Genomic DNA, 21,949 nt, shown 5'->3' on the forward strand with positions numbered 1-21,949 from the left:
TTCTCTACTTTGAAAAGAAAATCAATTTAACCAGCTATTTGTTATTTTTATGGCACTTCTCTTTAATTGCTTTCAAACAACTAATTCCCCTTTGTGATGATTCTCTAGTTTAATCACCTCAAGTTACATAGTCAACCAGGTAGAGATGGAATTAAACTCCACATTTATAAATAGCATCTGCATTTTAGAGGATCTGCTGCTGGGTTTGAAGGGCATAAAATGTATTAGATAAAAAAAAATACACAGAGAAGGCAAAAGTAAAGAGCCTTGCAGAGGCCATACATCTGTCTGAATGAGTGAACAGAGCAGAGGTTGGTTGCATTAGTGTATACCTAAGTAAAATGTCAGACTTGTGGAATCATGAAGGAATTGTCCAAGCTTGGTGGTGACCTTTGAATTTTATTTTTAAACAATTGCTCTCATGACCTGCATCAGATCTTTTTTTAAAGAAAATATTATACTATTTTTAACACTTCATGGCACGTCTAATCTACCTAACATAGACTTATTGGGAGAACTTCACTCAATCCTTTATAGTGGTATTCTAGTAAGTATTCAACAACCAGTTTTCCAGAGGATAGAGAAATGAAGACTGATTTGTAACATTTGCCATTTTCCATATTGTAAATTCTCCCACCATAACCAATCTTAGGCTGCCTGCAGAATTTCTTAAAATTTCATGAACAAGTATAAGTCATTCTCAGAAGATCTCTGATTCCCCTACTATATTTCTAACACATAAATCGTTATTCCAAACACCTAAATCATTAGTCCTAACACATAAAGTATCCCTCTATTAGCTAATGTTTCATATCTACATTATTGGAGACATTGTACTTCATACATGTCACTAACTAACCAGCTATTTAGGTAAATTTAGACCAAGAACCATATATTCTTGTTTTCCTGCCTAGAAAACTTTTATCTCTCTCTTTTTTATTTTTAACAAAATAACTTTCTGTGACTAATACAGATGTTGTAAAATACTAGGTACTATTCACTCCTTCAAATGAGTGGAAATGTTGGAAAATATTGGCATGACTGTTTTTTAGTTACAATCAGCTGCATTATTTAGTCCTTTTCATGTCTACTACTGGTAACAGTGTTCTTTCTGGTATACAAAATAGAGAAAATAATATCATGTTCATTATAATTACATAATCTGTATAATATAATGTATTTAATCATATGTATCTATAATTATAGTTGGGGAAATACTAGGAAGGGCATCAGAAGCTCAGAAGACACTGATAGCTTGTGTGGCAGAGGATTGTGAGGAAATACAAACTATGAAAATTAAAATAGATTACAATGAGATTTTTTGACATTTCTAAGACTTGAATGAGAAACAAGAAGTTCAAACAGAATCAATATGCAGTGCTTCTCATATACACTGTTGTTCTTTCATTGTTTCCATAGCATTTTAAAGAAAGAGAAGATCTGATGCCTTATCTTTCTTTAGTATGGTCACAAGTGCTTTTGTTTTATTTTGTTTGCATGGTTTTTTGATATGTATTTCTGGTTTGGCAAAACAATTTCAAACTTCTGTAATTTAGATTTGTTGAGGCTAAGATTGGTATTTCTTCACAAATACTGGTGACTTTTTCTCTTCTTAAAATAATAGAAGCTTAAAAAAAAAGAAAGAATTGTGTGAGGAGAGGAGTGTATTTTGCTTGGCCTCACTGAAATACCACTTGGCTCCAACCAGCCGTTTCCTGACTGACCATGCCCTGAAGCAGTGAAAGGATAGAGATTTTTTTAAATGAGATTTGAGTTTGTGTATTTGCATTCCTTTCAGTTTTTGACTACATTGTTAGTCTTAGTTGGTCTAGCTCCGTGAAGTTTGAGTGAATTTCCTTAATGAAATTTAACTGCAGGGAACTTATGCTGTCCAAAATTTGCTTTGTCAGTGGCTAATCTGAAAAATACTCCTTTTTAAAAACTAGAATTGCATTTTTTCCTCAGATAGCCTGCATTCTCAACATAATGTTTATCCAGACAGACTTTACTAATAATACATGTATGGTACTTTCATAAAGGCAGGCTATCCAAGAACGATGACATAGAAAGTGACCCAATTTTTTTTTTTTAAAGTATGAGGTCAACTTCATTACCAACTTGAACTAGTTAGGATATCCTGTGGGAAAGTGATCTACTTTTCTGACATAATTGATTTTTACATCACAAATACTAATGCACAGTAATACACAGTAATTTTTCTTTTCTTTCCTCTCCATTCTCTCCTTAGAATTCAGTTTTTCCAACTCAGCTGTGTCCTGAGTATAGTCCCTTTTTTACCCAGATAAAGCAAAGCACTGAGGAAACATATCCAGGGTCACACATAGGGTGGAGTAGAGCACAAAAAGTATGTTGAGAATTGCTTCTAATGTTGCATTCTGCTAGTGCTCTAGTGATGGAGGTTTTAATTGAGTCCTAGCTTACAGACTTAAAAAGACGTGTGAAAAATGCACATACTCTGTGTGCCTCTGAAACTGAAACTCTGTGAGATACAAATAACATTTCTTTCCCACCCACAGTCATTCTTCATACAGGTTAGCAATGCACATTATGCAGTATGTGGTTTGCTTTCTGGTTTCCTTAGCAGACATTTCCTGCGTGGTAGCAGGATAAAGGCAAAGTTGTAAATTGTTTTGTCAACCTGATTCAATAAATGCTTTCTTAAAATCAATGTGAAGTGGGGAGAACATAAAAAAGAAAAGATAGAAGGTAGAAACAGAATGGGAAAGTGAGAGAAGACTTGAAAAGGAAAGGTTGTAATGGAATACTATCTTGAATCAGACAGAAAGATGGGTTCAAGTTCCACTTGGTAGGTTCCCAACTGTACATTTCACTTAAATTGAGAACTGTTACCCAATCTCTTAAAGGTGAACAAAAATGAGATATTATTACTTATCCTATAATGAAAATCCTTATTTATAACAGTGGTTGCTAGTTTGTGTATTCTAATCTTTTAATTTCAGAGATACCATGTTTGGTGCTGAGATTTCAATATGTCCATTAGAATTTGGTTTGATTGCACTGTGACTGCTCTTGCAAAATTTAATATACAGGATTTGATTCTCACACACAAAGAAGTTCAGAGATAGCCAGTCTGTGACTTGTATGGCGGTTCTTCAAGTTTTGAGAGCCTTGATTCCTTCTAAAGTTTCCTCAGCCATCCTTCATCCTTATGGTTGATTTGGCTGCTGGAGTTCCAGCAATTAGTTACCTCTTTGTTTCAGGGAGCAGAGTGGATAAAGGACAAAAGAGGGTTTGGCTTCATGACATTTTCCAGAGTTTACACGCAATACTACTTACATCTCATTGGCCAGAATTTAATCTGAGACTCACACACCTACAAGGAGCCTAGAAAGTGTAATCCATGGCTTCATCTTTTTTTTTTTTTTTTTGAGTTTGTATGGATCATTGCAAGAAACACCATGATCCTTAAAAAATGTGTTAAAACTTAAAACTATTACTGATAATAATGTAATATAATAACTCACAGTTAAGAGGTCCAGGCACTATGTTAAAAATTTTATATGAACTATCTCATTTAGCCTCCCCTTGAGGTATGTGTGCTTATCTCCATTTAATGGAAGAGAAATTGTGGTTTTAAAAAGGTAAGTAGGTTACATCACTAGTGAGTGGCCGAACTAGAGCTCAGGGCCAGACTTGTCTTTTTCTAGCTCCCAAGCACTAGATTACTACTTTGCCTCCTATTGCTTAAGCTTTAAGCTGGTGGCTTATTTGTACTTACAAAGAAATCTTTGAAGAACTTTTGTCCTATTTATGACTTTATTGTCTTTGTTGTTCCATCCCTTTCACCTATCCATACACACACCATCACTTTATCTTCCCCCTGGATCATTAAGTTCTTCTTTTTTTACATATTTCATTCAAAAGTCTGCATATTAGAGTTTTGGAAAATTTCTTATTTATTAACCATCCTTTCTCTCAGACGTAGCCCAGAAAACAATTGGAGGAGAATAGGGTGAGTAAGAAATAGCCCCCACCCTCAAGGCATGACACTGTAAGTATAGGATGCACTTTGAACAAGCCTCTTAACATCAAATCACATTATGACATTAAGTCATAACAAATGATTGTGTTATGGTGTCTTCACCCATCTGTCTTTATAATTACAGGTGCATCACTGGTGACACTAAATGGCCACCCATCCTTTCAAAACATTCCTAAGAAATTAGCTAAATAAAATAGATAATTGCATTTTAATATTCTTTGTATTGTTCCCTTTAACAATGTGACTTATGTTATTGTTTCAGTAATAAAAGCTTTTTCATTTTAATTTACATAGAATGTGGAGTGGATCATAATTCCTATTCTTTTCAAACGTGTACTTGCAAGAATAATAGCAATACTATTTGATGATATTTATGACAGATATAATGGACAAGTGTATTAGAAGTACAAATCAAATGTGAACTGATATACTATTTGGGGCCAGGGTCTACAAACTTGTGTAGGGTTTATCACATGTATACTTTTTTTACAGAGTCTGAGAATAAAGATGTTCCAGCTGACAGGTTAGGGGAATGGGAGAATTACCCAGGGTTGTGAGGCTGACAACCCCAGTTTCTATGAGACTTCATTTAATCCAGTCTTTGTACCTGAAAATCAAATTTGGAGTGAAGGGACCAGCAAGGATTCTTCACTTTTTACTCATTCCTCTGCTTACCCCCACCCCAATATATCTAGTGCTTAAAGTTATCTCTTTACAAAGAAGTATTTCTGTTTTCTAATTTGGGAGCTATCTACAAGGTATTTTGTCCTATTTCCTAATGTGTATGTATGGAAATATTTTGTTTCATAGTGGGAAAGCTTTTTTGTTTGTTTGTTTGTTTTTTGTTTTTTAAAGACAGCTATGTCATTTTCCTCTGGGCTTTGCTTAGGTATTCATTTCTAGTCTTTAACATATTTTGCTAACTGAGTTCCACCAGTTTAAGAAGTTAGATCTTTTTTTCTCAGGCTATTTGGCATTTATCATGTTCCCTGACATACTTGATTTATAGGTAATGAGTCTCCTGGCTCTCCTAATAGTCCCTTTTATCTTTGATGACCTAATTAACTTTATCAGATCGTGGAAAACTTACATTTTCTAATTGTCCTTGAAATAATGGGCTTCATTATTACTGAGTGAGTTTTACTTTGAAAATTTATACCATTTGGCTCCTAATAATAATGATAAATAGCACTTCAGTGAAGCAGTGTAGAATTAAACAAGCAAAAGCAAAAAAAAACTGCTTTTCTGCTCTGAATGTAGTTCTCATGGCAGCACTGAGAACAATGATTTTGCTCAGTCATGGTTTCATTGCACCAGGGATTCTATAGTAAACGTGATAAATATGGCTTCCACCCTTCTATCACAGTAAATTTATTATGAATGAGGGTCTCATGTTTTTATAAAAAATATGTCACTCAGAGAACTTAAGTACCTTGCCCTAAGTGATAGTATGTGATCGAATTTGGTAAGGGTGTGTATAGATGACTAAACTGGAAAGGCGCACAGGAAGGAGTTTTAAAGAATCTTGGAAAACTGATTAAAGATTTGGGATTTTTTTTTCCCCCATAGATAATAGATATTCCAAAGAGGCTTTCATTTGGAATAGTGTTTAAAAAGAATATTGTAACAGTGATAAATGAGGAAAGGCTGTGGCAATGTGGAACAATGGAGGTATTATAAGTACTTGTAAGCATAAGAGGAAGCCCTGAAATAATTGGGTGGTAATCAGGGGGACAAATAGAAGAGACAATATAATGAGAAAATAGTGAGGAGTTGGTGGCAGATTGCATAGAAGAAAAGAGAAGGGAAAAGCAAAGATGTTTGAAGTTTCAGGTGACTCAAACTTGGAAACAGCTGTAACAGTAAGACCCTAAAGAACCTCAGTTAAGAGAAGCCCACATGCCTATTCCTATGATTTGTTTCTGAGAACATATCTTTGAACATATCTCTAGGAATAATACTTCTTCCTTTCCTTACCCTGGAGTCAATCTCAGCATGACTTTCTCTATTCTGATCTCTCCTAAGGGAGGTAAGGAGATATTTCTACAGAGACTTAAAATTGTGAGAAAATGGTGTTGAGATCGCTATGCAAAAGTGGGCTTTTTCCTGAAAGTGTGAAAAGAGAGGTCAGTTATGACAAATGCATGGCCTGTATTAACTAACTCCTGACTCTGGATTGTTTCCTAGGCATTTTTTGTTGACCACAATTCCCGAACCACCACTTTCATCGACCCCCGGCTCCCCCTTCAGAGCAGTAGACCCACCAGCGCACTGGTTCATAGGCAGCACTTGACGAGACAGCGCAGTCACAGTGCGGGTGAGGTGAGTCTCTCTCAGGCATGCCTGGCTGGCTGATAGAAGCTAAGGGGAATGAGTTTGTGGGGGGTGGGACTGGATTTTTATTTTGCTTTGCACTGCTTTTCGAGCTTGATCTAGAGATTATCATTTGGAGGCAGGAGGGTGTTGGAATATCCTCAGGTTTCTCTGGAAAGATTGATACATACATATAGCCTAAATTGCAAATGTTGAAAATGGAGCATATAGGGCCCTCATCGGTGGCACAGTAGGTTAAAGCACAGCACTGCAAAGCTAGCTGCAGCTGCTTCAGAGTGAGTTTGATCCTGGCCAGGGAGGTGACCCACAAGGCGTAGCAGACCTCTCCTGTCTCACCCTCTGCTCCCCTCAGCAGTGTATTTCAGTCAGTCTGCCTGTTCTGCCCCCCACTCTGTCTCTGGTGAATACTCTCACTGCCCCTCTACCCCATTTCTGTATGCATAAATAAATGTCTTATTTTTATTTTTATTTTATTTATTTTTTTAAAAGATTTATTTATTTGTACATACAGTACTGGGGTACAGGCCAGAGGCTCAGGAGCAGTGTGGGGAGCAGAACAGGCAGATCGACGAAGCACACTGCTGAGGAGAGCAGCGGGCGGGTCAGGAGAGGTCCGCCAGGCCATGTGGTCTCCTCCGGGGCAGGCGGGATTTGAACTCATGCGGAAGTGGCTTTAGCTTCTCAGTGCAGTGCTTTAACCCACTGTGCCACCAGGGAGGGCCTAAATGTCTTTTTTTAAAAAGAGAACATATAAAGAAAGATTGTGGAAATTGTAGAGAATTTTTTTTTTCAGAGGAAGGTGAAAAGAAATTCATAATATAATAAAATGTGCTAAAGAGGATGATGGTTCCTTTTGCATACTTGCATATCCAGGGGCAGCTTCCGAGGAAGAAATGAGTGTCACTTTAGTGGGCTGAAATTAGGTTAAGTATAGAGAAGAGTTTCTTAAGTGAGGGTTGCTGGATTAGATTAAAACCTTTGGCCAAGGTTTTGGGATCGTGGAATCATAACTAATAATCTTCAAAATTAATATATAGCAGAGAAGTGCCAGAGAAAATGGAGGAAATTAGAATTATTCAAAGAGCTGCTGATCTCATCTAGGCTAGTTTGTAGTGACCTGTGGTAGCCACATGAGGGCTCTCTAATAGCCTAATCAAGAGAAATAGAAAAAAAAAATCTCTTAAGTTTCATTTTCACTTGGCAGTTTAAATGAATAAAAGGAATGTTTTAGGTCAAGTTTTTGTTTTTTCTCTTGTTCTTTGTATAATCCTCGCTTGATACATATTGTTTCAAAAAGTTGCCTTAGACAAATAGCATTAAGATTTCTTTTCCTGTATTCCTTTTCCACATCTATGTGCACATGGTATTTTCAGTGTCTTATTGTTTGCAACCTCTAACCTAAGAAAAAATTATGAATGCAATAAATAACTGGATTTAATTCCTCAAGATTCCACGCTTGGAATTCCCCTTCATGATTTACATACTTGCTCTAATGCATCATGTGCATTTTACTGGTTTTAAGTGCAGACATAGAATATACATGAGAAGCTCATATAAAAATGATATATAAATTGATTGCAGGGTGAGGTACACTCAAAAGTATTTGTTTGCTAAGTAGCTAATAAATCTTTACCTTGCTGTCCTATAAAACCATTAGTGGTGAAATGCTAACAGCATTCATCTTAAGACCTCTCCCTTTTGGACCTTGATGCATGATCTGTAACAAATTAGGGCCCAACCTTGCTTTATCATGTGGCCTGTGCACTTTAGCTGTTTATCTTATCTTAACCTCACAGTGCAAGGCTAACTGTTTAGTCTGGTCAGGAGTGCATGTGTGAGATTAGAAGTTACATTTACATTTCCTTTCATCCCCTCCAACTCAGGACTTGAATTATTTTTGTGGAGTAACCTATGGGAGAGAGAGCCTAAAGCATTCATTAAAATTTGAATGAAGATTTTTCTTTAGATTGATGGAAAACTGATGGATAGAGCAGAGATAACCCCATGAAACCTTAACATTCAGCTCCAAAATGGTTAAACGTTTGAGGGAACTGTGCTTCCTGACACAGCGTCTGAACACACACCTCCTGAGCCTCACACAGATGTGGCAGGGTTTACCTGTCACTGTCTGATATTCTGGTTTGAAGAAATGGAATGTCATGAAAACCTAGAGCTGCTCTGGGAAATGATGACACGCTGAACATACTGACAGGAGGGAAAGTTCACCCTGGTATAGTGTAATGATATGTTCTGTGACTAATAACCAAATATATAATTGATTAAATCTGCCTGAGATTTCATTCCTCAAAGCCGAAACCACAAGAGAAGTAGGATAAAAAGCTTCTAGTGACATATCCAAGCCTTTCTAACTACCTTCTTAACCTTATTTAGCATGTATACCAGGTAGTTGAAATTTTGGTTCTTTTTTAGACAACATAGTAAAACCAGACTGCTGTGACGTAGAAACTTGGTAGTTGGTATGGGTGATATAAGTAAACACTGTGGTGCTTCCTATGTTCTTTAACAAGGAGACAATATATGAAACTAACCATAACACACAGATGAATAAAAAAAAGTGAGTGAAAAAGTTCTTTATGAACTGTTTCTAGTGCAACAGCTTTAGAAATATATGGCAAGTACCTGAGATTCAGAGAGAATTTCATATTAACGTCAGCCTGAAGGGAAGGCTTCATCAAGGAGGCGCTGTTTGAACTACACTTTGAAGAATGAGTGAGAGCATTCTTGAAGGATAAGCAAGCATTGAAGGGTGGGGATCATATTTCTAGTTTTAGGGCATTTAAAAAACTCTCACCAAACTTCTAACTGATGCAATATAATAAATTAGTGTTAGGACAGTTTGAATGGGTGGGAGTAGAAGCACTCTTTTCAAAGTGCCAATTTATAAACCCAACATGTTATTTTGCCTTTTGTTCTCTTCCTCTCTTACACTACTGTCCTACTATTGTCTTAAAAGACTTTTGCAATATAGGGGAAATGCTAGGACAGAAGCTAACTGGTGTTAGACTATATTGGTAAGAATATTAATGGGCATTTGTTTATGTACTTGTTTGTGTGAGTCTCTAAATCTATAATAGGTACAATAAATAATTCAGGTTAAGGCAACCCTATTTAGCTCCTCCACACCTGCTACGATTAACTCCCTGGTGTGGGAGGTTCAAACCAGAAAGAGCTGTTGTACTGGGTGCTCTAATTGGCATGTAAAATTACTTCTAAGGAGATAATACACCAACTCAGAAACCCACACAAAGACGGCTGCTCCTCAATTCCTCCTATGCTGAGGCAGGAAATTCCCTGACTTGCCTTGGCCAAAAGGAGGTATGGGGTCTGCCTGATATATTTTGTACCATCCAGGTCTTCTTCCTGATGCTTGCAGATTTGTGTTCTGGCAAAGCAGAAGTTATTCTTGACAAGAGTGTTGCTATTTAGCTTCTATAGTCCCTATAGTTGTAAGCATATGGAATTCCTGTACCAACTGGTAAATGGCCACTGTCCTAACTCCCCTCAAGGTCATGATGCCCCAACTAAAGCAGACCTTTTGAAAATTCTATGTCAGCTTTTCAACTGGCTTCTCTCTAACCAGTATTAACCTAATAATGCTTGTTGTCAAGTATTTTGAACAACTTGGTTGGGAATGCTAATGAAGCCTTCCTTGATGTTGGCGCAGAACATAAATGATACTTGTGTTTGCAGGTAGGAGAAGATTCTCGACATGCAGGACCGCCAGTTCTTCCCAGGCCTTCCAGTACATTCAACACAGTCAGTAGGCCACAGTACCAGGACATGGTTCCAGTAGGTACGTCACTCCTTTCCAGGAATCTTTATCTTTGCATTTCTTGTCACTGTGCATTCTGTATAGATGTGTAGATTATCAATCCACTGCTTTGGCTCTGTATTGAGAAATTGTTGTATTCTTCCTAAGAAATTGATCTGTGTATTTCTAAGCTCTTAAATTTTGTAAAATCCTGTGGGTGAGATTTTCTTATACCACTCCACTTTTTCTGAGTAGAGTTATTATTTTAAATTGTTAAAGTTAAGGAAAAATACTTTTTAAGGCAAATGTGATATGTGATCATTACAAATTAAGCATTTGGACAAGCATATACTTAGAAATATTTAGAATATATCTAAAGCTTATGATAATTTAAATGTCTTTAATTGTCATTGGAATTTAAATAACTCTGTAGTAACCTCACAAAATAGGCAAGAAATGATGGCTCATTCTTAAGGGGTAATGTGGCAAATATAAGATAGCAAGAGCCTCCAAAATAAAAATAAATGAGTGTAGGAAAATAGGCTTAAATAACAACTCGAGTTGTTATTTACATGAAGAAATTGAAGTGGCTCGCTCAGATTTCAAACCTGGAGTCCTAAGGCAGATGGATAGACAGATGAGTGAAGGCAATATGGTCTCCCTGCTCTATCTTCAAAGTGAGGAGCTCACCACTTCTATTTACTTAAACATTTTTACTTCATTATATATATACACACACACACACACACACATATATATATAATATGTATAATATATATAATATGTATATATAATATATATATACACATACACACACACACACACACATAAGTGTATTTTTACATCAGTTTGTACCTTTTTCCATCTCATTTGTAATCCCTGTGGGCTTCCCTTCACCAATTCACCAGTGCACCATCACCATAGTCCAGTGCACCACCCCCATTTTTAATCCCATTCCCCACTTCACCCCCATAAAATGTCTCTGGTATATATTTGTTCATTATTATTCTCCTCCTTCCCTGCCATGGTCCTTTATGCTCCTGCTATGAGTGAAACCATCCAGTATTTTTCTTTTTCTTTCTGGTTTATTTCACTAAGCATGATCCCTTCCAGCACCATCCATGCTGCTGCAAAAGGCATGAGTTTTTCTTTTTTGATTGCTGAATATATTCCATTGTGTATATGTACCACATCTTTTAAATTCAGTCATCTACTTTTGGTCATTTGGGTTGATTCCATGTCTTTCCTATTGTAAATAAAGCAGCAATAAACATTTTTACTTCTTAAAGTAATGTAGTGTAATGCCTATCATCTAAGGAAATTGACAACTGCTAAGTAAGAAGAAATTTTAGATAAAGGTTTTATTATCTACTTACCAATGTGATACTAAACATTGAACATCAACTTTGAAAGTGTTGCAAACTTGTTGCCTAAAAAGTTTTCTAGTCTCTGATCTTTAATGTAAAAACTCACTGGCAAAATTTCAAATGTCTAGGGAATTATTTCTCTTGTTTGATCATTCGTTATTTTACGTAAGTTTTTTGATCATGTTTCTGAACACAAGAGTGTCGATTGACCTGGAATCTCTGATATGTTAGAATTCAGATACTCAATTCTGTGACTTAAATATATATGTATTTCTGATTATAATCAAGATGCATCATCTTAAGTAAACAAATTGGTTTTGCTGACCAAAAATATCTAACAAAGTCCTGACCAAAAACTTTTAACAGAGAACCTTTCATAAACTTTAATCAATTTATTTTAAAATTTCTGTTGTTATTGACTGAAATATAGATTTTTTCTTTTAATATATTTAATGCATAGTTGATAAGTTGATAATGCTGATTGTGTTGCAGCTCTTGCTGTTGAGCTACATGGGTCTAATGGCATTTAATTTTACGTAGAATTTGAGAATAGTTTGTTCTCTGTATTTTAGTTGTAGCTATCCCTGATCACTACTGTGTTTCAGTGATTCTTATTCTGCCTCTTTACTTCTATGGATGGCTGGTTGGTTGTTTTGTTTTCAGTTATATTTTATTTTATTTTCATCCTTTTAAAAACTTACTTTTTTAATTGAGGTAACATTGTATTACAACACTGTGTGATCCAGAAGCATAGGATCATGCATCCTACTATTCATGTCATCACACCACCTCACAACCAAGGCACCCCAAACCTCCATCATAGACCACTGTGCTCCCTCGTCAATTTGTTTTCTCTTCTTTCCTCTGTGTCTTGTATCCTCAATTCTACCATCAGGTTCAAGGGTTTGTTATTTGTTTGGTTTTGTCTGACCCTTTGTTTTCTTTGTGTATACTCTACAACTGTGGTATTTATCTTTCTCCTTCTGACTTATTTCCCTTAGCATTATACCTTCCAGTTCCATCCATGCTGTTCATCTATTTCTATAGCTTGGTAGTATTCCATTGTGTAAATAGCAGTGCAGGATATAATAGTCTTGACTGGTGATTTTTTTATTGTTAGTATTTTGAATATTTGTTCCTTCTCTCCTCGTCCATAGACTTCCTCCACGAAGTCTAATGTCAGCCTGATTACCCACTTCTTTTCTCTAGTTACTTTCATTATTCTTTCTTTGTCATGAACTCTTGGTAAATTAATGATTATGTATCTTGGTGTAGGTCTTGTTACATTTAGATAATCAGGTGTTCTTTTAGCATCATCACCTTGTATATTTAGTTCTTTCCCTGGATTTAGGATGTTTTCCTTATTATTTTTTTCTAATAAGTTCTCTATTCCCTTCTCCCATTATACTTATATTTGGATGGCTGAAATTTAATCAAAATGGTGTTTTATCTCTAGCAGTTACATATGAGGTTGCTTTTAGTAAGCTAAAGCTTAAAGGAACAAATATTCTAGAAACTTTTTGTATCTTATCTAGCAATTTGATAGTAAATGTTATTTATTAAATGATTAGTAAGTCCAGAGCTAGGTCACACATATATCTAAATCAAAACTCACGTAACAGCTTATAAAGGTAGGAATTTAAGCATTTTTAGTGGCTCCAGACTCTGACTTTGAGTACAAGAAATATTGAACAGAAAAAGGTTACTATTTTACTTTTTGCATTAATTTTGATTGAGGTAAAATAGGTTTACAGCACAATTGTATATGACTTGGGAGTGTAAGTTCACTCCTATTCAGTTGTGTATCACTATATACACCTATGACCCAGCACCTAAATCTCCTCCACTGGAGTCCATTGGGTCGCCTTCTTGCCCTCATCCTCTCATCTAGTGCCCTCAATTCTGTAGTAAAATTTAAGGGATGGTTTGTTTTAATTTTGGCTGTTCCTTTGTTTTCGTTCTTTATGACACACATGAATAAAATCATCTAATAATTTTCTTTCTCCTGTTTATTTCACTTTGCCTAATCTCTTCCAGTTTCATCGACACTGTCATAAATGATGAGATTTCATGTGCATAAAACTAGTAACAGGTATTTTTAAATGATTACATTTTCTGATTTTTTTTCAGCTTACAATGATAAGATTGTTGCATTTCTACGCCAGCCAAATATCTTTGAAATTCTACAGGAGCGTCAACCTGATCTTACCAGGAATCATTCACTCAGGTAACCATAATTTTGGTATTTGGCTCAAGTTGCATAAGCCCCAATTTTAAATCTTCAGTGATAGTGATAATTGTCTTAAAAACGCTTTCTTTTTGGCATTCTGAACTAAAGCAGCATGTGTACAAATACTATAGCATCAACACTACATCATTATAGTCCTGACTTTCCTTTGTAAGTACAAGGATTGAGTAAAATTGATGAAAGAACCTAGAACCCTCTTTAAATAAGATATATGAAAAAAAAAATTCACATCCATGAATTCATGCCGGATGTCTGGATTCTATCAAAAATGATATGCCACTAATCTTTTGACTGTAGGCTGAGTAAACAAAAGTAACATAGAGTTTATTCAATTGAGATTTATAAATCTAGACTTGGTGTTCACATTTTTCCATAATAAAAACACAGTGGAACTCAAGAAGGGAATCTGATCCTCTCCACAGTCCAGTGTTCCCCTGCATGAAGCCTCGTTTCTAAATAGTTCTTCAGTGCATCATGCTTCAAATCTAGTTTTATTTTCCTGAATACATGCTGTTCCTTTTCCCTGGCAGACTTTTCTACCTTTGGCAAAAAAGATCTTTCCTTTAATCTAATGCAAGCTGTCTCTTCTTGAAGTCTTTAAACCCCACTGTGAACTCTTACTCTGATGATTTCAGTGTTCTAGGCATCAGTGAAAATGGCAAAAAATTTCACTGAATTTCCTATGAAACATAAAACCCATTTGGTCTATAGGCCACCTTTACCAATTGAAATATCTGCATAGTGGTGTTTTTCTGGCCTAGAACAGAGATTCTTCAATACTGTGCTAGTTAGTTGTGCCAAACTAATTTCATAGGATCACTTGGGAATTTTACAAAATACTAAGTGCCTAGTTTTATCTCCATGAAGTCCTCTCCCTTCTCTTAATATATAACCCAATCTCCCACATTCTGCGTAGAGTTTAGGGTAGAGATATGGGGTAGAGCTCAAGCATTTAATTTTTTAAAACCTCTCCATATAATGCCATTGGCATTGCCAAGTGTGTAACTTCTGGGTCTAGACATAATTTGATAATTATGCAATGTATCCAGTTATCCTTCATATTATTATCTTTATTTGATTTTTGCTTTAATTTACTTTTCAAGTCATTATGCTTTATTTTCTAATTTAAATATAAGCTCTTTATAAAGATCTTTTTCAAATTATGAAATCATTTGTAAGAGGTAGAGATCTTATTTAACTCATGATCTTTACTCCCTACTGCTCAAATATCTAGAATAGTACTTTATATATAGTGAATGTAAATATATATGTGTGTATATATATATAGAAAACACACACACACATATGTTATATTAACACACACACAACAGATCTTACAGTAACATAACTTCTTTCAATGTAAGCCAGACTGCTCATTTCGCATCAACCTCAATGTTCTAACAAAACATTGAATACAATTATGTTATTGGAGGATCTGCTTTTTTCATTATAGTTGTTTCTCTGAAAGTCATATTTTCCAGTATTATGTGAGGAATTATGTATATATTTATTTATCTGAAGGTAAATCACCAAATGTTTTTCTTATGATGTGTTCCATCTACCGTATCTTTAAAGTCATTACCATTCATAGTGTCTAATGATTAAAACTCCATATAATATGAAGTATGTCACCATAAGTGTTGCCTTCACAGAAGTCCCAGTTTTGTATTAACTAACTTCTAGTCATATCTCAACTTGAACCCCAGTCATTGTTTCTTCCTCTGAAAGTATACCTGCCACATACATAAAAACAACAAAAAATAGTAAACTCAAGGTTTTTTACTTTTGTTTTGCCTTCTACATTATTTACAGCAGCTAACATATCTTTAAATCTTCATCATTGGAGAAATCACATGATTTAATCTACCTCGTCAAGGCTTCTAACACTATCATTATTTTTTCATGACTTGACAGACCCTTAAGAGATCCTAATAGAGGGAAAAACTACATGCCATAGTTGGTAGTTTCTGTATTTGGTTTTGTTTTTCTTTTTGATTTTTAGACTCTTAAAGATCTCCAATCTCCTGAAGATTGCTGAAGAGTTTAAGTTTTGTTGTGACTACCATGGTCCCCAATTAAGAATCATCTTTCTTTAACATGGTTCTCAATGACAATCCTTTGCAAAGGAATTATTTCATAGACTTTGAAATGGTTCCATCTTATATTACAAAACTTTATAAATTTGCATTTACACTTTCTAGAATTGTTTGCAGAATTTGACCATCGAAAGCTTATGCAGTCATGATACATGTAAAGAAGCAGGAACTTGAATCAATGAGATGATTCTGTTCCTCTTACCCAGTGTCACAATGTACTTGCAGTGTCTGAAAGTTTCGGATAGTTAAGCATTTTGCTCTCATAACAACATAACGGGGAAGTTTGTATAAGTAAGAGAACATTCTGTTTCATGTAGTTAAAAATTGCGTGGTAAGGAGCATTCCCACGAACACAGGGACGGAGAACCAGTTGGGATGCTTTTATCTCACATTTCAACAATGTTTTTGACAGAAGACTTATTCATGGAATAGAGCCATGGGTAAATTTGGGTCAAAAGTAACTGGATCTTATATTCATAACCTGAGCAAGGGGCTTCACATTCTTCTTCATTCTTGGTACAATTGCTTAAAAAGTAATCCCTCGTGGCCCTTCCTGGTGGTGAAGTGGGTTAAAGCACAGCACTAAGAAGCTTAAGTCACTTCAGCATGAGTTTGATCCCTGCCCCAGAGGTGATCCACTTGGTGCTGCAGACCTTTCCTGACCTGCCCGCAGCTCCCCTCAGCAGTATACTTTATTGATCTGCCTGTTCTACTCCCCACTCTGTCTCTGGTGAATCCTCTCACCGCCCCTGCACTTCTGGCCTGTGCCCCACTTCTGCATGCATAAATAAATAAATCTTTTTTAAAAAGTCCCCTCTTATCTCCTCCATAATATAATGAGGACTTAAGTATTATCCCTTGGGAGTTTGAAAGAGGCATACCTCTTCAGTTCATGGTTTTTATTTTGCTTGTGGTTTCTCCTAAATCAGAAGATAGCAAGCAAGTTACTTAGTTTGTATCTATTTGTAGTTCCCTTTGCCTTGAGACACTACTTGTGTGCTTTTTCCAATAGAATGGTTTTGGTTTATCATGCAGTGGGGTATAGCATTTATTTTCCACTGCAGTATTTCATTCAGTATTTAGATCACTGTTCCTTCTTTATCTATCAGGCAAATATAAACTTCCAACTTGACTTTTTTAGTATTATTATTTCAGAATATGTTTAATTCCTCAGAAATACAACATCCAAAAATCAGTAACAACTCAACAAGATAGGTAATTTCTAATAGTTTTCACTGACAGATAGTAATCGATTTAAAAAGCTTATATGCTATGTCATTAAATAAAAACTGAAAGATGTCCAAAAATTTTATCCAAAACAAATATATTCATTAATATAGGTGAATATAGTGAATATAAATTCAATCAAGTTTTTTAAATTGGTATTTTCTCATTATTATATTAATTTATAAAACCTGAATTAAGAAGTGAGAATTTCCTCTTTTGTGTGATTGTTGAGTTAGGCAGTATATCTGCTCCCAGGTATCAGTGGTAATTATTTAAGTCTCCAAGTAGATTTGTCCTTGAGTGCTTGTAAGTAAGTTTTCTTGATTTGTAATACTTTTATGTTCATGTTAGATAAATCAGTAGCAGTCCCATACTTTATCTAATTAGTAAGTAGGTAACTTGGAAGTAAATAGAACTATGTGATCCTATGGCTATTGTTAAAATGCAAGAAGTGTCTCAGGTTACATGATCAACTTCTGTGTCAGAAGGCTTTCTAGTGTGGTGCTCACACCTTTCCAACAGAAATCTTTGCTCAAAGGTCTTTTACTGTATATGGTGAAACCAGCCTTGACTGCTCCATACCTTCTGGCTCAAGGGCCAACAGAATTATCAAGTGTCATAACAGTGTAACAACTGTGTCATTGAGATAACATTTCAGTAGCTACCCAAAGGTGAATGAAAACATCTGAACAAGCAGCGAACCTTTTGGTAGGTACAATGAGAGCCTTAGGGTTTTGCTAGCTAAAATAGTTAAGAACCTAGATTCTCATATTTATAGTTCTACATGTTATATGGTTTCTGCAAAAGGAATAATTATTACCCACATTTTATTGAAATGGGTATGCTAATTTATAGTTTTGTATATCAGCTTTTGATATATACAGCATGCATATGTGCAGTTTTCATATTTTGCCTGCATGAGCTTTCATAACTATTAACTTTAAAACAACTGTTCCAAGTCAGGCAATCACTTAGGCCAAAAAGGCCCCAAATTAGATAAAATGAATGAGCTATTACTTTCTGTTTCTTGTGGGTATATAATATAGAAAACATTTTTGCAGAACCATCAGAAAGCCATTGTCCTAAAACACATATTTACTACATACCTGACATATAATGTACAATAGAAATTTCATAATAGAATAGTATGTGCTTAAGCTGTTTTAAATGTCTTGTATTTTTCTACTACATTTATTCCTACCTACTTGAATTCCAAATTAAGTGCAAACTACATGAAGTAGATATCTGTATCTCTATGTTTTAATCCTCACAGGACCACACATTTATTTCATAGAGTGGGTGCTGGAGAAATACTTGACAAAACAGTCAGTTTCATAGGTAGTATGCTAGGAACTTAATGATAGCACCTAAACCTTTTTATCCCAAAATCTTTTTATGTTTCTATTACATGGAATCACACATATAAAGATACAGAACCCATGTTTCTAATACAACAATTTATATGTCTTAGTGTATTCTAAAGTGTCATTATATATCTCAAGAAACTGTAGTATAGCAATTATGTATTTTCAGAACTTGGCTAAATTTCTCTGGCATATAACATTACTTTGAGTATTGAAATAATAATATTCTCAACTGTTAAAAGTACATGAGGTTGGCCCTCCCTGGTGGCGCAGTGGGTTAAGGCACTGCACTGATAAACTAAAGCCACTTCTGCATGAGTTCGATCCCCGCCTGCCCTGGAGGTGACCACATGGCGTGGCAGACCTCTCCTGACCCGCCCACTGCTCCCCTCAGCAGTGTACTTCATCGATCTGCCTGTTCTGCTTCCCGCTCTGTCTCTGGTGAATCCTCTCACCCTCCGCATCTCTGGCCTGTACCCCAGTTCTGTATGAATAAATAAATAAATCTTAAAAAAAAAAAAAAGTACATGAGGTTTTGATGGGGATTTTTTTAAGTTACTTGGATTAAATTCAAATATTTACAATTCTGTTTTTTTTCTACCTCCTGAATGTTTTCCCCCCATATCATCCCTTGAGTCACCATACCCCTTTCCCTCTGTCCTCCCTCTTAACCTCAGAGCGCCCATGCTGTTTCCTGGTGTTCACTGGTTCTTGAAAGCTATAATTCTCACAGAGTCAACCCATTCATTTCTTATAATAAAGCTTACTTATTTATTTAGAAACTGAATGTTTCTTATCTAGGTTTTCCCAAAATATTTTATGTTTTTGTTTCTGTGTGGCTAGTCTTCTAAACAATGATTGCCAAAACATAGGAAACCGCTGGTTTTTGTGGTACTATTTTCTAGAAATTCTAAAAATTGGTATTACAAGTTCTTGTTTTCCTTGCCTTGACAATTTATATTGGTGTTTAGAAAATACTGCCTATTCCTACCAGTCCTTTTATGTGTTGTTTAACTGATTGACTATTCTAAATGCTTCACAGTAAGTGATTAGTTTGATTTGGGTTCATTTATTTTAAAATTAAACTATAGATAGCTATACATAGTTTTAATTTCTCAATATTAATAAATGGCCAATAAAATATGTAATTCATAAGAAATTACAAACCTCTAGCTATATATCCTGGTATAGCCTAGATATTAATTCTTCCAAACAATGATGTGATTGGGATTCAAGTTCAGATTGCCTTAGGGCAGGTATCTTATGATCAAATGCTTTTGTATGTGATAATTAAACTCTGTTAGTGATTTTGTTTTATTGAGAATAATGTTTCCCCACTATCAGTGAAATTATGGGAAGTGTAAATCTTTTATCCTTATTCTCTTTGGTACTCCCAGCACTGTTTCAGTTTTGTACAGAGACCAGTATCTTATCTACTATATATCTTCAAAGTACTCAAAAAATATTTGTGGAATTAGCAAAGTAAACAGCATGATTAAAACAATTTGCCAACAACAAAAACAAAAAAGGACATCTAGTTTGTCTTTACTTAGAACAAATCATCCAGTCTATTGGAAAAGTAATAAATAATTAAAGATCTATATAATAATATTTTCAACCGTTAAAAATTGAGTGCCACTATATAATTAGTTCCACACTAAGAATTTTATTTGTATTTCTTCACTTAATCCTTCGTACAACCCTATGAAGCAGATACTATAACTATGCTTATCCCAAGATGAACATACACACAAAAACTCTAAATTCTTAACATGGACATTATTTATATCCACTTGTGAGTATTTTCTCCTTAAATACGTGCCTAATGGATGTCACTTTTATATGTCCAAGAATTGTGTTGCCCTAATGAACTTATATTTTCAAATCTAACCTATATAATGAAAAGTGCAGAGAATGCTGATCTTTCTGCTTGCTCCACTCAATCCTTCCAGTCAGGCCATGTCCTGTGACTGTAGTTCCGAGTAAATAGTCAATGTTTATTTTCCCTCTTGGACATTACACTATTAGAGAAGTCATGGGATATCTCTAAGATACCTTCAGGTAGTTTTTTAGAATGCATTTATTTTCAACAGTGTGATTGAGCTGTATCTATAAGAACCATGTATGTGCAGGGTCTGTACTGCAGAATTCTGTGGCTTAGAGGCGTTGCTACTTCGGTTGTTTCTGATCACATGCCCTTTGTTAACTTCACCAAAATGTTACTTCTTTTTTGTGAGAACATTTTCTGTGGGAATTCTGGTTTTGAAACTGTTGATTGTCCTCAAATGATCTGCTAGAGTTGATCTCCTCGCAGATTCTATGTACTGGAGGAAGTGGTTACAAAGGTCTAAATATTGCAGTGACAATAATAACAACTAGCAACTTGTTGCTGCGGTTGTCACTTGTACACTTTAGCATCCAGTTATAACACTTGTTAGTTTTCTCTTTAAGAGTTTGCTTCTTTATCTTTCTCTCCCCAGTGGACTGTGTTTTATTAAATAATTTGACATCTGATTCTTTTTCTTTCTGACACAACCAAAAATGATAGCTGATAATTTATTCCATTGAGTGAATTCATGCAAATTTGTTAGGAGCCCAAGGTTGTCATTTTGGTATTAACTGGTATTGTGCCTGGTTTGTATTTTATTGAACACTCCTTTTTAATACAACACGGTACTTGAAGAACACAAAAATAAAGGAAAAAAAATCTTTCACCTCCAAGAAACTATTTTTTTTTTTTTAGACATAAGTTGTACCTGTGTGGTGTGGTTTTGTATATAAAATTTTGTTTTGTTGAGAATAATGTTAGCAAGATATATGATTCCAAGCACTGAGTAGAAGTGCAAAGGAGGAAATGCTGGAATATGGTCTAAAGGTCACAGAAAGAGAAGTATATCCTGCAGAGAGGGTTGAATGGTAAAATGATATTTGAATATAAGCTTAATCTTTAGGATAAGCCACTAAAACAGAATAGAATTTCTTAAGGAAAAAGCAGTAAAGAAAGAATAGAGGCCTCCACAGATTCCTTCTAACTCTATAAATATTTTAAATAATCTTGAATAAATATTTGAGAAAAACTTTCAAATGTTCTAACTGGAGTCATCGGTCTCTTTAACAATACTGCCCAAACTTGTGTCTGTTCAGACCTGAGTGAGCCACCAAGAATTTGTTAGGTGCCAAATCTGTTATTTTCTATTCTAAAAGAAGAAATATTATATGTCTGCAGTGTTAACTTTTATCACTTTAGTGAAATAATTATGTTTAAATTGCTTAATGTGCAGAAACTCCTTATCCTTATAATCCTTATAAACTAAAAACCACAAAATATATAACTAGTAAAAACAACAACAAAAAAAAAACATTTAAATAATGATATTAGTGTGAAAAGGTCTTATTTTTTAGAAGTCAAATCATCAATAGTAAACACCATTGTCAGTGGGAAGATAGAATTAAACTTTTTGTGTTTTTGATTTCATTTTGCATCTTACAATCCATCATGTACATTCTGGGTATTATT

At 35.1% G+C, this 21,949-nt stretch overlaps 1 protein-coding gene across 1 annotated transcript in view; it reads left to right on the forward strand.

The window, feature by feature from the left end:
• Positions 1–21,949, forward strand: part of HECW2 (HECT, C2 and WW domain containing E3 ubiquitin protein ligase 2) — a 202,282-nt gene that overhangs the window by 126,098 nt on the left and 54,235 nt on the right. Inside the window, exons 14-16 of the mRNA XM_012728869.1 lie at positions 6,212–6,346; positions 10,070–10,172; positions 13,628–13,724. Of these exons, the coding sequence (XP_012584323.1) occupies positions 6,212–6,346; positions 10,070–10,172; positions 13,628–13,724 (335 nt within the window). The remainder of the gene's footprint in view (positions 1–6,211; positions 6,347–10,069; positions 10,173–13,627; positions 13,725–21,949) is intronic.

Source organism: Condylura cristata, unplaced genomic scaffold (genome assembly GCF_000260355.1).
Source record: "Condylura cristata isolate star-nosed mole 26May11 unplaced genomic scaffold, ConCri1.0 scaffold00002, whole genome shotgun sequence".
NCBI lineage: Eukaryota > Metazoa > Chordata > Mammalia > Eulipotyphla > Talpidae > Condylura > Condylura cristata.